This window comes from Haemaphysalis longicornis, unplaced genomic scaffold (assembly GCF_048455015.1).
Source record: "Haemaphysalis longicornis isolate Haplotype H1 unplaced genomic scaffold, Haemaphysalis longicornis Haplotype H1 scaffold_12, whole genome shotgun sequence".
NCBI lineage: Eukaryota > Metazoa > Arthropoda > Arachnida > Ixodida > Ixodidae > Haemaphysalis > Haemaphysalis longicornis.
Window position 1 is genome coordinate 31150048 of NW_027526225.1, and position 13685 is coordinate 31163732.

Consider the following 13685-nt stretch of genomic DNA (forward strand, 5'->3'; position numbering starts at 1 on the left):
AAGCACACCCACAAGACAGCCCCGCAAATCATGCTCTTTCGCTGCAGCGGACCGTGAGTTCACCAAATGATCCGCTGGCAACCCATTCGGTTTCGTTCGCATGGTTTGCGAGTGCGTGAGAGTTCACGCGGGTTTACGCAGTGCTCCGGCGCGTGCAATCCAGTGTCTAATGTTGATAAGTTAGACGGTGCCATTCCGACGAAATTTAAATAGCGATGTGTACGCTCATATCGATGCGGAATAACATTCAAGTCATCCTGTGGAGGCACACCTCACTTTCGTGTTTTACCGATTCCACTGAAAGAGGGATCAATCACATTTTTACTTTGGTCCCCAGGTTCGACTGTGGCATGGGTCAAGGAACACTGCGGAGTGACCAGCCCGTCCTGTTGAATGCGTGGAACACACTGACAGTGTACAGGGACCGTTGGGACGCCTGGATGCAGCTCAACAGCGGTCATCAGGTTCAGGGGCGTTCAAAGGTGGGTGAAGAGTTTGTAGCGTGAGCTACACTGGCCGAGGATGAGCAGTTTTGCATGGCACCTGGAGAGCCGTGCTGCGCATGCGCGAGGAGCAGTATGCGTCTCACGGCGCACAGCTGGTGTGTCAAAGCCGCCGCCACCGTGAATGGATTCCATTTGATTGGAATAAATTGGATTGGATTGGATTGAATTGGATTAAACTGGATCGGATTGGATTGGATTAAAAATCATTTTAGCAGCAGAAAGCATGATAATAAGCTAATCCTAGACAACCAGGAAAGCTAAGAATAACCAGCTGAACCTTAGCTCACGCTACGTATACCATGGCGTAGTCGACCTAAGCCACTGCTAATTTTCCGTATGGCTTCGAAAGAAGTGACGCGGCGTCAGCGCCTGCGGCTTCTGGTGGGCTCGCGTCTGTCTCCCTGTCACGTGAGGCATGGAACGTCACACGTCACCTAACGTATGCGTTGAACGTGGCTCATGAGTGACAGGACTCTTTTCTGGGGACATGAGAAAGCACAGCAGATACTCCGGCATTGCTTCAGCCTTTTGCGGTTTTTTTTTCTGGTCAAATAATTTAAAGCACACGAAGATTGAGTCCCAATGCACATACTCGGCTGATCTCTTAGTCATGGAAAATGAAATGCGGACACGAAAATATAAACCAGGACACGCTTAATTGAAAAATACTGTTCATTGAGGCTCAATATTGGCGCACTATTGGTATACAGTAGACGTTCGATGCACGGAACTTCAAGGGACCGCAAAAATTAGCTTCGTTTAACAGGAGTTCTGTTTACTGAGATAGATGTGTGAAAGTGCAAATTTATGTGCCTACACACTCTTAATACCATTACTTGGAACTCTAAGCATTAGAAGGTAATGCAGCTGATAGTAATTCAGAAAGCAAGAAAACTACACAAGGTTTAGGCTCAGCATTCACAAAGTTTATTTGGCCACAATGAGTTTGATTGATTGATTGTAGGGTTTAACGCGCCGACGCAACACAGAAGATGAGGCGCACCGTAGTGGAGGGCTCCGGATTAATTTTGACCACCTGGGGATCTTTAACGTGCGCCGAAATCTCGTACACACGGGCGTTTTTGCTTTTCGCCTCCATCAGGAAAGCGGCCGCCGCGGCAGGGAATGGAACACGCGACCTCGTGTTCAGCAGCGCAACGCCTTAGCCACTGAGTCAGCGCGGCGGGTGGCAACAATGAGTCGCTGTGCACTACAAAATGAGGCCTTGCAACTGCATTTCCAGGGAGGCTAGAGGCCTCAACTTCGCGAGTGCTTACGAGCCACCGAATCTAGAAGACGGCAACGCGGTAAAGAAGCGAGAATAGCACCGCGATGGCACGAACGAGGCGGCAGGACCTGAGCCCTGTAACCTTGAATCGAGACCGAACGACTGGAACAATAAATGTGATGTTGCATTCGTTGCGCTAACACGGCTGACCGCTCACGATACGAGGCTTACGAGGCCAACGAGGCTAAAGATCATTGAGAAAAAACAAAACAAAAACGGAACAACCGGAACCTTTACGTAAAAAGCTGATTCGCATGCCAATTGGTCTCACAAGAAGTTCCATTTCTGGTTCCCTTTACACGTTGAAGCGGAAATTTTAGTTCCGATTACCGAGAGGTTTTTTACATTACCTGAATAAAAACCAACCCACTTAAAGGCTAAAGTTCCCATTAAGCGGCAATTCCGTTTAAGCGATTTCCGTTTATCGGGATTCTACTGTATTTGGAAAGCCACATTTTGTAACTTTTTTACTGTAACTAACCCAAGTGTCAATTAAACATGCATGGGAAGAAATCACGCTATTTGTGTGTTCAGGTTCATATTTTCGTCATAGCGTTTCATTTGTCCATGAGTGTACATGTTGGGGAACGGTCGAGCCAGGTATTTTAGGCATCACAGTACCACTGTAATGATAAAGGTATTCCTGGTTGGTATACCAATTCAGATCACCCGCTACTCGGAACAGAACGACAGCGAAAGAAGCTTCTTCCGGCAAAGAAATTCATATTGTTAGAAAATAGAGTAACGGAGACGAGTTTGGCCCAAACCTCAACATCACTTTACCTGCCTTTGTGTGTGCGAACCGAAAGCGATACCGCGTGAGTCTTCAAACGGTAGTCATCCGCGTGGTACTGCCGTCTTGGAAGCTGAGGACGAGTGCACCGATTACGGCGGGCTGACACTGGTTGGTTTATGTATTCTGGCCGGGAGCGACGCTCTTTTTTTCGTAACCCCTGTTCTATGGCGAAATATGCTGTCTAGAAGCCGCCTCCAGAAACTTCGTATGAAGATAAAATAAGACCGATTACGTTGTGCGCAATGATTAACTAACACAAGAATTATGTGAAATTTATATTATTTTGTCTTTCTTCAGCCGAATCCTCTCATTCGTAACTTCAACAGCATGAAATGATTGCAACCACTAATTAAATTCTTAAGTTTATATGTTGAAACAGTGAAACAGAAAACTCTAATAAACTTATGACGTCTTATAAACATATGTATTCAGAAAGAAACGCCGTCATGATAATTCAAGGAGTGTACTGTCTGGTTTCAATACAGGAAGTTCTTCAGAATTTGTTTAGGTAGTGAACTTCATGGCATCGGTTGTAGACTGTGTTTTTCACGGATAAGGCTGATGACTTCTGATATCTGCGCTTCGTAGAAAGGGCTTCACCAAGGCGGCTGTAATGAGATGAGCAAAGTACTGTTTTTTACGGAACAAAACACAATGCCTACTGTTTTCCTGTTTTTATGAAAGTTTTGCGCACCTATTTCCAACGTCAGACATCTCTGTTGGATTACTGACGTCCCCTGAACCATAACCTCGGCCCAGGGTCTGTTCTCGAGGATAACCCTGCGGCTGAACGTCTACCTCGGGGGTTCGCCCAATGCGAGCCTGGCTGCTGGCAGGCTGGGAACGAGGGAAGGCCTCGTCGGCTGCGTGCGCCATCTTGAGATCAACGGTCGCCGCTACGACTTTCGCTCAACAACGCTGCGGGGCGACGCCGTCGAGGGTTTGGACGTAGGTACGTACGCCGCGTGGTGACCTATATGTGTGTTGACCTGTCACGCTATGCTCGCTCTTGTATATGAGTTTTAGTTCCAAAGCCCTAAATAGAAACAAACCATATTTTTGTGGAGTACATGTCCTTTAGGTCATATGAAAGCCGGCGTTTTGTATAGTGGAGTAACCACAACGAATTTTCGAAATAAATTGGCGGGAATATTTTTTATCTGACACTGAACTTTTAGAAGAATGAAGGGTGGCGCCCTTTAGTGTCTAAATGTGACACTACCGTGCGTAAACTAGCATCTACGTCAGTTTGAATGCTTGATTCAAAACTCCATAAATGAATAATTAAGGCTCCGTTTTATTACTGCTTCAGCTTTTTTTCGGTTTGGAGGAAAACGTTTCACAGCTAGAAGCCCTTTCGGTGATGGAGCCATGAGGAAGCAGGTTCTAGCTTCGAAACTGTTGGCTCCTTACGGAACCTTCCTGAGTGCGTCAGTGGTGCATTAGCGGGAAACAAGTCTTTAAACACCCCTTTTGATCTCGCTTATAGTTAATGGTATGCTGCCGCACGGTTCACTGCCATGGTTTCCAACATTCGATATGGCAGCGTACTTCAGGCTTCGACGTATAAAAACTCTGCCTTGAAACGTTGTAGGGGCCCATCAGAAAAAGTGGCTTCGGTTCGAGGTGCTTCAAGTGACGGCCTTTCATTTGGGATAGCTAGCGTATACTAAAAAAAATCAGTTGTCTGTCCCTTTAAACTGCCCATCTAGCTAAAAAGCCAGCGTCAAGCATCTATGTTGGGGTCTGGGATAGAAAAACGTCTCCTTGAGCGTAACTTGGCCACTTGGCACCCTCTTTCGTGCACCGCTGGCAGTTTTAAAAACGTTGTTTGAGGTAAAAGCGACAGATAAGTTCACAACCTCACATTCACTCTTCGCGTTGTTCTCCCAGCACCGATATATACTTCAATCGCATGCTTCAACTCGTAATTTGCCATGCTGGCACATTTGGTTACGCTGATTTGTCGTTCTGGAGTGTTGTGGTTAAGCCCACCTGCATGATGCTTTTTTGCATGATGATGCATGATGAGGTGTTTAGGTACCTATATTTGAAAAGCGTGGACAGGCAGTAGTTAAGGAAGACTGATTAAGGAAGGCAGTAGTTAAGGAAGACAAACTGATGTATGGAGAGAAAAAATGGAAGCTAAAACGTCATTAGAGATGCACAAGGCTGAGAAATCGGACATCAAAAAGGAAAATGTCTACGATAATTCCCACGGAAGTCCTTTGCTTTTTGAGGCTAGAGCAGGTTGCTTGCGAACTAAGAGCTTTGTGGGGAAGTATTCACAAAATGACGGGGTATGCGTGGTCTGCGGAGACGAAACAGAAACTGTGCGGCACATAGTGTTAGAATGCGAGGGTATCAATCCAAACCTACACGAGGGAAATATTCGGCTTTCAGAAGCCCTACGATTTAAGGGTAGCACAGAGGAAGTTAACTTTAAGGCTGCCGAGGTGACGAAAAGAAGTTTTGGAATGTTGGTGGACGAAAAGCAGAGGGGAATATTGCCTAGGACAGTTGCCACCTGTAACAGGAAAAAAAGTAGTTTGTGCCGAATAAGTGTTTGTGCCTGAGCAGCGCTAGTAATAAACGAAGAGTATAAAACATAGGTATATTAGTCCTTTTTGGTAAGATGACACGTCATCACCCCGCTACAAAGGGGAAACCAACAGCAATCATCATCATCATCATGCAGTGAAGGTTAGATTTGTGAATTACATTGCCTTGCCGAACGATTCCAATGACGACGCTCCAACAAAAACGATGTAAGACTGTGATAGAGACAGTTCCACAGCTTACAGCTTTACATATTTGAGAAAAAAATGAGAAGCTTCAACATGATGTGGCACTGGGTTTCGGGTATGTTTTCAGTCTGAAGGAATTTTTAATGCATTTACGCGGAACATACAACAGAACGCTACCTTAATGTGTGGCTTTTATTGCACGTGTCTTTGGGTATTACACAAATATATGATAATCGGATTACCAGGATTCGCACAGGACAATGCAGCCGGAGGAGGGCGTTCAAAAGAAAATCCTACTAATGCTTTTAACACGTACGAGAAGACGAATGGACCGTTATCATCACAACAAAGCCGCCAGCCCCCTACTACTACTTTCTGCCTTGCGATGCCCCACAATTCCACAATTTTGCTTTACCGTACAAATGAACAGAAGTCTATTTTATCCTAGCCATCAGCTTCGTTTGATTCGACTGCATTTTAGTTTGTTGGCGTTTGAAGCTTAGTCGAAAGTAGTGCTCCCTGAAAACATCGGTACCATTCTTATCTGGCGGACATGGTTATCACAGCAATGATACGTTCAGTGACGCCTAGTTTCCTTTTCAATCTCCCTCGGCCGAAATGCTCTGAATATATAACGCTCCACACAGAGTACTTTACTTACAGAACTAGTTTTTTTTTGGCTAAATCCATCATTTCTAAATTTTATTGTGACCAAGGAAAAGACTAACGCCCCTTCGTCTAACCACAAGGATGGTTGAAACACTCAGCTTTATCGTGGGAAATTCCTGCTGCTGTGTCGTTGGGTTTGCTGGGGTTCACAGAGTTTTGGTGACGGTGCGGTCGCTCTCAGGGAAATTAAAAACGCATCGCTTTAAAGGACGTTTGCAACACTTGCGATAAACGCTTTCACTCTTTCCTTCGCGTCACGAAGCATTGCGAACGCTACAGTTATCGGTAGCACGGAGCGGCACTGCGTGATTTGCTCGTCGCGGCAGAACTATCTGCCTTCCGTGTCTGCTTTCCTTTGTGGCTTTTTTAAAACTGGCTATGCAATGCGTTCATTGCGGCAACTGAAAAAAAAGCCCTCCAATAGCCGCTACACCACTGTAATGACATAATACCAGCGGTCGAAGAACACCCAGACCAGGAAAGAAAGAAAAATCTTTTGTGCAAGTTTCTAAGTTATCTGATGGGCATATATACCAATAATTTTTGGCCGAGGTACATTGTGACCCCCTAATCTATGTACTGAATGTGTTGGTTGACTACGTTCTGCAAGCGCTCAAGATTTCGAAAAAAGTTGAAAAAAGCGTTGCAGGGCCCCTTTAAACCCAAACCACTTCGACCCTGTCGGAATAGCGCAATCGCTTTTCGGAAAGACGCAATCGGATAGACTTCCGTTTCGTAACGCGAGGGAGGCAGGTTCGATTTAGACCACGGGAAGCATTTTTTTTCTTGAGGCGGTTGATGTGCCTTCGCTGATCATCGTCATCCTTTCGTGAAACCTATTGTGTGGAGTTGGGTTTCCTGCAGTGAGTTTTTGTCACGGAACGGTCGCCATCCGCGAGGCATGTAGAGGTTAGCTTTAATACTTTAAGTCACCACCAGAGTCATCAGTGCCCTTGGAACTTTCCTGTAGGTATGCATGACGACAGCAAGGAAACAAAAGCTATGATAAATTACTGAAGCTCTTATAACCTGCAAACATGAAGATGTATTAAGGACCAAATTAAAAGGAAGCACCATGCGTAGCGGATTTCAGAAACCGGTAATAATGCGCACAATAATTCCAATGCAAAAGGTTCACTGAGATTCAACTTTCAGCGCACTTTACTTAATTCCAAGCGCATTTTTCCTCAGCATTGCCAAGAGTCTCGCAAAGGCCTACGAGGAGCAGCTTACGAGCATTAAACAAAGACATTGCTTATCCACGCGAAACGCTTTTGCACGCTTCCCTGGGTCTTCTGGTGCTCCTGCTTAAAGCGAGAGCGGCATCTGCAAAGGGCTTCTCGGTTGGGTACATCTTGTTGCCTTTATTGTTGTTGTTGCTGTTTATGACGTGCGTGAGAGCAAGAATTTTTTTGATGGCTGGCAAGATCTATCTAGACGCACGCAGGCACCGCCAGATGTCGACGACACGTTCCCGAACGTTAACAAAACGCACTGGACCGTACCGTAATGTTTCCCTAGAGAAGAGCGACGCCTGCTTTGCTTGTCTTCGCGTGTGCGTTCAACCAGTGTTTATTTATTGTTTATGATTCGCAACCGAGTTTAAAAAACACCATTTTTTTCTTCTTTAGCGAAAGTGTTTTGAGAAGCAGGCGGTTTGGTTGGACCGTAACCTTCGTGATACTGTTTCTTTTGATGTCTTCTCTTGTTGAGTATAACAAACGTCGGGACGTTCAGACGAGAACAGCACGGCTGGTTTTTGCAGTTTGACGAAAAATACCCAAAACAAGAACGGGCACGTCAGACATTACTGAACCTTTAACGCAACCTGACCTTTTCACGGTGGGTTTCTGACAAGGCCAGTAACTGTGAATAATATAAGCTGCAAACTTTAGGACTACTCCAGAAGCATTTCTCCTACCTCAACCACCCCGTCATTCGCTGTAAACTATCACTCCAACCACCACTTCTAATTATATTACCACTTTGTACCACTACTACATTAGGTACTTTACCACTACTACACTACTACACCTTTACCAGTACTACATTAACTATTACTGCTGCTACCTCTAGGCTGCGACTCACTTCGGGCCGGATATTGGTGGATCCTCTCCTAAATAAACCAATACCTCCAATTTAACACAACTGCTTAGGGCGCTCATTTATGAAGATACCTTTGTACAGATCTATAAGGGATTGTAATTGTTCATACAATCTTGCATTTCCACAAAGCTAAGCGTGGTGGCTTATATTTTTCTGCCTCTGCAATTGCCCAATATACGGCGCATTCAACGAAAAGCTAACAGTGCAATGACACTTTGCGCAGCAATAAGGATTTGTTGAACAGTCAAGGGATTCCATTTCCTGCAGAGTTGGACGTGCCTCTACGAATTGACTGCTTTTGCTGCTCCTTCAGCTGCAGCAACAATTACTACCACGTATACGTTCTTAAATTTGAAAACTTAGAGCATGGCAGTTCACGCTGTCAGAGTAAGGCTGATAATAATAAAAATGAGAATAAATGACTAGTGTCGCGGAGTGAAGGACGAAGCGAGGTTTTCGTAGATGTAAAGTTTACTTGTTCGAAATTGTGCTCCGCAGTACAATAGAAGAAACAAAATTGGCTCCAATTCACGCTGTGAAGGTGGTTGGAAAGCAAAGGTGTAAACGACACCCACAATAATTGCCCATTCCGCGTCACTTGAATTTATACACGTGGCTCTAGGAAGAGTTAAACTAGATATTCTGCCTGCCGTTACCTAGAATTCGCACGGGCTGCGTCCCGAACGCAGAAGCGTCGGCCACGGCCGGGCTAGAGCGGCGGACGCCGCTGCTGTAGCCCGGACGTGCGTCGGCAGAAACAAAACGGCGAGGAACGCCATTCGAAGGGTGAGACAGCTTAGCCTAGCCATCCTGATGTGCTAGCTCGCGGCTACACCACCGGTTGACACAAGCGCAGACACCCAAACGATGCGGCATGTGAGCTTAGTTATTCCCATTTATACCGATTTAAACTAGTTTCGTAAGTTTGAGAATTGCGAGAAAGCTGAGGAAACTCTTATCGCTATTTATCAGAACCAGTTGCTCCTTTCCCCTTTTGTGATTCCTGCTAAAACACAACCGAATCGGTATTCAGCAATTTAGAAAACGAAGTCCCATTCGTGGCAAGCAGTGCGCAAACGGTAGTGTTTGTCTAGCGGCCAGATGTCTGTATGTGGTCTCCATATTTTGTTTTCCCACCCTGCAAACCAATTTTTAACGTATCGTTGTCGTACTACTACTTGGTTCTGTCCTGTCCTGTCCTAGATGCCCAGGAGTTGCTGTCGAACAATTTAATCAAGCCTTAATTTAATTTAAAATTCGCCGAGCCAATTACACTGCGCTCCGTGAGGGGAAACCGCCCTTCGCCTCCACAGCCGCGTTTGGAGTTCCTTGTCCCTCACGCCATGAAAGAACCGTTGGCTGGTAGAGGCAGAAAGCTTTGCTTCAAAACACAAATGTCGAAGAAGCAGACAGAAAAGCGACCCGCAGAGACAATCGTCGGCGAGTAGAATGCGGCGCTTGCTTTCCAGGCAATTCTCTCGAGTGCTCTCGCTTCTAAAAACATCGAATGAGATCGAAACGACACCGCTCGTATAGCATTGCCTATCGTGTCAGCTGTTACTTAACAGCCACTTTCATGTTGCTTTCTCAAGACCTTCCCATATCTCAAGCCTTTTCGCGCGCTGCCGGCCTGAGTACAGCCTAAAGTCACACACTTTCGCCGGACAGCGCCACTTCACGGAAAGTTTGAGGTAATACTGACACGAAATTTTCTGTTACGTTTTTTTCGCGCCTACGACCCCGTTAATCCTACAATGACACAGTAGATTGTCGAACGCAGCATAAATAATTACTTACAGTTCCGTTTATTCATGTCAGTTTCGGTTTCGGTGACGCGAATACCGAGGAAGCCGCCCTGACGGGAAGCCGCATCTGACTTCAATATTCTCGTCGCACCACATCCGATGCCGGTCTGGGCGCGCGTGCGCGCGCGCACCAGAACGGCCCGACTGGCCGTAGTCAGACGTGACGTCAATCCCAGTAACTGTGACGTGTTGCACAAGGCGGACAGCGCACGCGAACAGCACTACGGCCGTCTCGATACGTCACGGGAGCCCTGACATCGGCCGTTTTGGTCGAAACGTCATCAGCTTGCTCGATGGTGCGGATGAGCTTTCTCGTGTGCGAAAGGATTAAAATTCATTTAAAATGTGTTATACTGAACCGTACGATTTAAAATGTCGAAGGGGTACCTCCATATAAAAAGGAAGCCTTTTACAGTTATCTGTGCTTTGAAATTTCGTGTCATTACTCCTTTAAGGAAAGATTTACAGGGTTCTTCAAAGCTTCGCAAGGCGCAGTACTACGCCTCCATGTTTAAGAGATTGGACGCCTTGTTTCTCCGCTGATCCGTGGTGTGGCGGTGGATATGTCTAGGCGTCTCTGCTGCTCCCGTCGCGAAGCGGATGACGTGACAGGCAACGTTATGGGTGGTATTCACTGCTGTAGTACGCATGCGCGCAGCCGTGCGTGTACGCCGGCACGCATTTGTATTGTTAACGCGACGCCACGTGTCACTGCGCTGCGTCTGGCTTCACGAGATGGCGGTACTTGACCGCGCTGGCACCCGAGGGAGCACAACACATAGCACCAGCAAGAGCTGTTTGATGTTTCAAACTGTGCCCCACCAGACTCAAAGTAATACCTCGTCATCAAATACCGTTCCATGCACACTCTACGATCTACCTATCGCCAGACGCGGTTGAAATAGTCGCACGACAAGGTAGAGCAGCAAACACTTCAGAACCTCATACGTGTGCAAGTGTAGGGGCGATCGGCATTCATACGCCCGCGGCTGCGTTGGGATGGGCTCCGGTCGCGCGCTTACGCTAGTGACAGCCGATCGCCCCTTCAACGTCTGTAATCCGTTCAATGCAACACCAATACGGTTGCCTACAATTCTGCCGTAAGGAAGGCAAACTGAAGTGGTTTCTTCGAAGAGAGAGAGAGAAAATGACATTTATTGAAAATTTCCGGCGGGGAGGCGGGTCAGGCCACGCAGGGCTTCGCCACCCCCTGTCTATGCTCTAAGCAGACCCCGAAGCTATGCCTGGGCACCGGTTCGGGCTACTCGGCGAGTCCCCTCCCGAAGGAGGGTCTCCTTTTCGCCTTTGCCGGGCCAGAGCAGCCTCGAGCCGCTGGACTGCCAGCAGTTGCCGCTCGTATTCGGGCGAGCTCACGAGTTCTATAATGTCGGTGGTAGCTCTTTTGGGCTCCCCACTACACTGTGTCTTTCACATCCCCACATGATGTGGGCCAGGTCTGCAGTCACCAACGCGCACACACTGCACACTGCACTTTCGTAAGTTCCAGGGCACACGTGGCGCGCGAGCGCTGGAGTCAGCACGGATCCAGTCTGTAGTTGACGGAGGAGGACGGCTTCGCCCCTCTTGAGCCTCGGGTGAGGGGGGGGGCAGGGCGCGTCTTCCCGCACGATGCCAGTGAAGGATGTCCCCGTAGTTGGTCAGGGGCTCCATGATCTCCGCCGCAGACGATGGGCAGGGGGGCACCGCACGGTGCGCGAGCTCGCGTGCGATGGCGTCCGCCTCCTCGTTGCGGTTGACGGTGCCACCCGCAATGCCCCCCACGTGTGCGGGGAACCAGCGGATGTGCGTTGTAGTCTCCTTGCGCTCGGGGAGCAGGCTCGCTGCAGTCCCGCACACGGCGTTCCTGGCGTAGCTTGCTACTGCGGTCCTCGAGTCGCTGAGCACCGTGGTGATTGTGGGGCTGCTCGCTAGCGCTAGGGCTATGGCAGCCTCCTCTGCCTGCGCGGCCGTTCGGGCCTTGATGCTGCAGGCGTTCATTAGTTCCCCGGTGGTGGCTCGTACGACCACCACCACATATGTCTTGGGGCGGTCGCGGTGCTTGGCTGCATCCACGTATACTGCCCCCTCGTCACTGTTGTGTGCCTCGGCAAGCGCTCGGGCTCGCGCCGCTCTCCTCTCCGCGTTCCTGTCCGGGTGGACGTTCCGCGGCAAGGGGAGCACCTTGATCTTGCGAATGATGTCGTCCTCTATGGGAACGATCCTATCTTGATGTTGGTCAACTTGAGGTGGGTTGAGGCCCAACCTCTGGAGGATGGCCCTGCCGGTCTTGGTGGAACCGAGGCGTTCGAGGGTTTCTTCGAAGGGCGCTGGCGATTCGCCAGCGCTTGTGCCGACTGGGCAGTGCGAGCCGTGCACGGCTCGAGAGACGGCCTCGCGTGCCCTAGCTACTACGGCACCATCGTAATTATATCGGCGTCCGCGCTAAACATTTTAAAGTGGAGCTTCAGTGGGGTCACTGATGTCGACTGTAACGCGAAAACGCCCTGCAGGAAAGCCAACTTTCTGTGATGATGATGATGAATGATACTGGGCGAAGGGAGAGAGAAATAAACGCTTCCCGTGGCCGTAATAGAACCTGTATCCCTCGCGTTATGATCCCGGCGTTTATCCGATTGGTCCATTTCAACATAGTCGAAGCGGTAACTTCAGACTAGAACCAAAGAACCGGTCATAAGAGAGCTTCGCGTTGAACCATCGTCGTCGTTAGTGGGGTGCACGATTTCCTTCAAAAGCATTATTTGGTTTTTGTACTCAACTACGCTTTAGCAGGCACTTGCGTCGACATTCGTTGTCACAGGCGACTGCAGCTCTGGCCTCTTGCGCGCCGTGTCGCTTTCGTTCGTAGCCGCGGTTTTGTTCTCTGGCTACGCGAAGTTGTCGAGCCAAAGGAGAGCAATATTATTATACCTGTTGACGCCACGGCCGAGAATCCGGTTGGAACTGGACAGACGACGAATGGCGGTGTCTTTTTTTCTGCGAGATTCAGGTGCAGTGCACATGCGCTAACAAAGCGGGCACTGTCTTGGCGGCTTCTGGTGTTGTCAAGCGAAGAGATCGTCCGCTAAAGTTTCAGCAGATACCATCTACACAGGCGGAGCTGATCGAGAACGTTGTCGATTTAACCAAAACGGTCTGTGATACGAAACGCAGGCGATGAGGCGCGCCCTAGTGGAAGGCTTCGGATTAATTTTGACCACCTGGGGATCTTTAACGTGCTCAGAAATCTCGTACACACGGGAGTTTTTGCTTTTCGCCTCCATTATAAAAGCGGCGGCCACTGCCGAGAATCGAACAGGCGTCCTCGTGCTCAGCAGCGCAACGCCTTAGCCACTGAGCCACCGCAGCGGGCAGAAAACTCAAAAATTGTGTAAAGTGTTTCTGTGCTGACAAATCATGTGATTATTTTGTTTTTCGCGGTAATAGTAATGACCATGGCAATGACGAAGATGGCGGTGGTGCTAAGAGTTACTATGATGATGATGTTGCTGCTGCTGATGATGATTGGACTAACTTTGCTGTCGTTATTCTTTGGATTTCGCAGAGGAGTGCGGCGGTGATGGCTGCAGTGGCGTCACCTGCCAGAACGGAGGCCAGTGCATCGCTAACGGCGCCGAGCTGGGAGTGTGCCTTTGTGCCCTGGGCTTCGCGGGTGCCGCTTGCGAGATACGTGAGTCGATAGCTGTGATGCCTTCCCCATTGCATCGCTGACTCGAAGGTGCTGAGGTGTGTTCAGCCCAACTTTCAGCT

General features: G+C 48.5%; 1 protein-coding gene across 1 annotated transcript in view; it reads left to right on the forward strand.

The window, feature by feature from the left end:
• The window catches only part of LOC144162546 (pikachurin-like), a 59542-nt gene that overhangs the window by 16519 nt on the left and 29338 nt on the right, over positions 1-13685 (forward strand). Inside the window, exons 5-7 of the mRNA XM_077693130.1 lie at positions 338-482; positions 3350-3542; positions 13480-13605. Coding sequence (XP_077549256.1) covers positions 338-482; positions 3350-3542; positions 13480-13605 — 464 coding nt within the window. The remainder of the gene's footprint in view (positions 1-337; positions 483-3349; positions 3543-13479; positions 13606-13685) is intronic.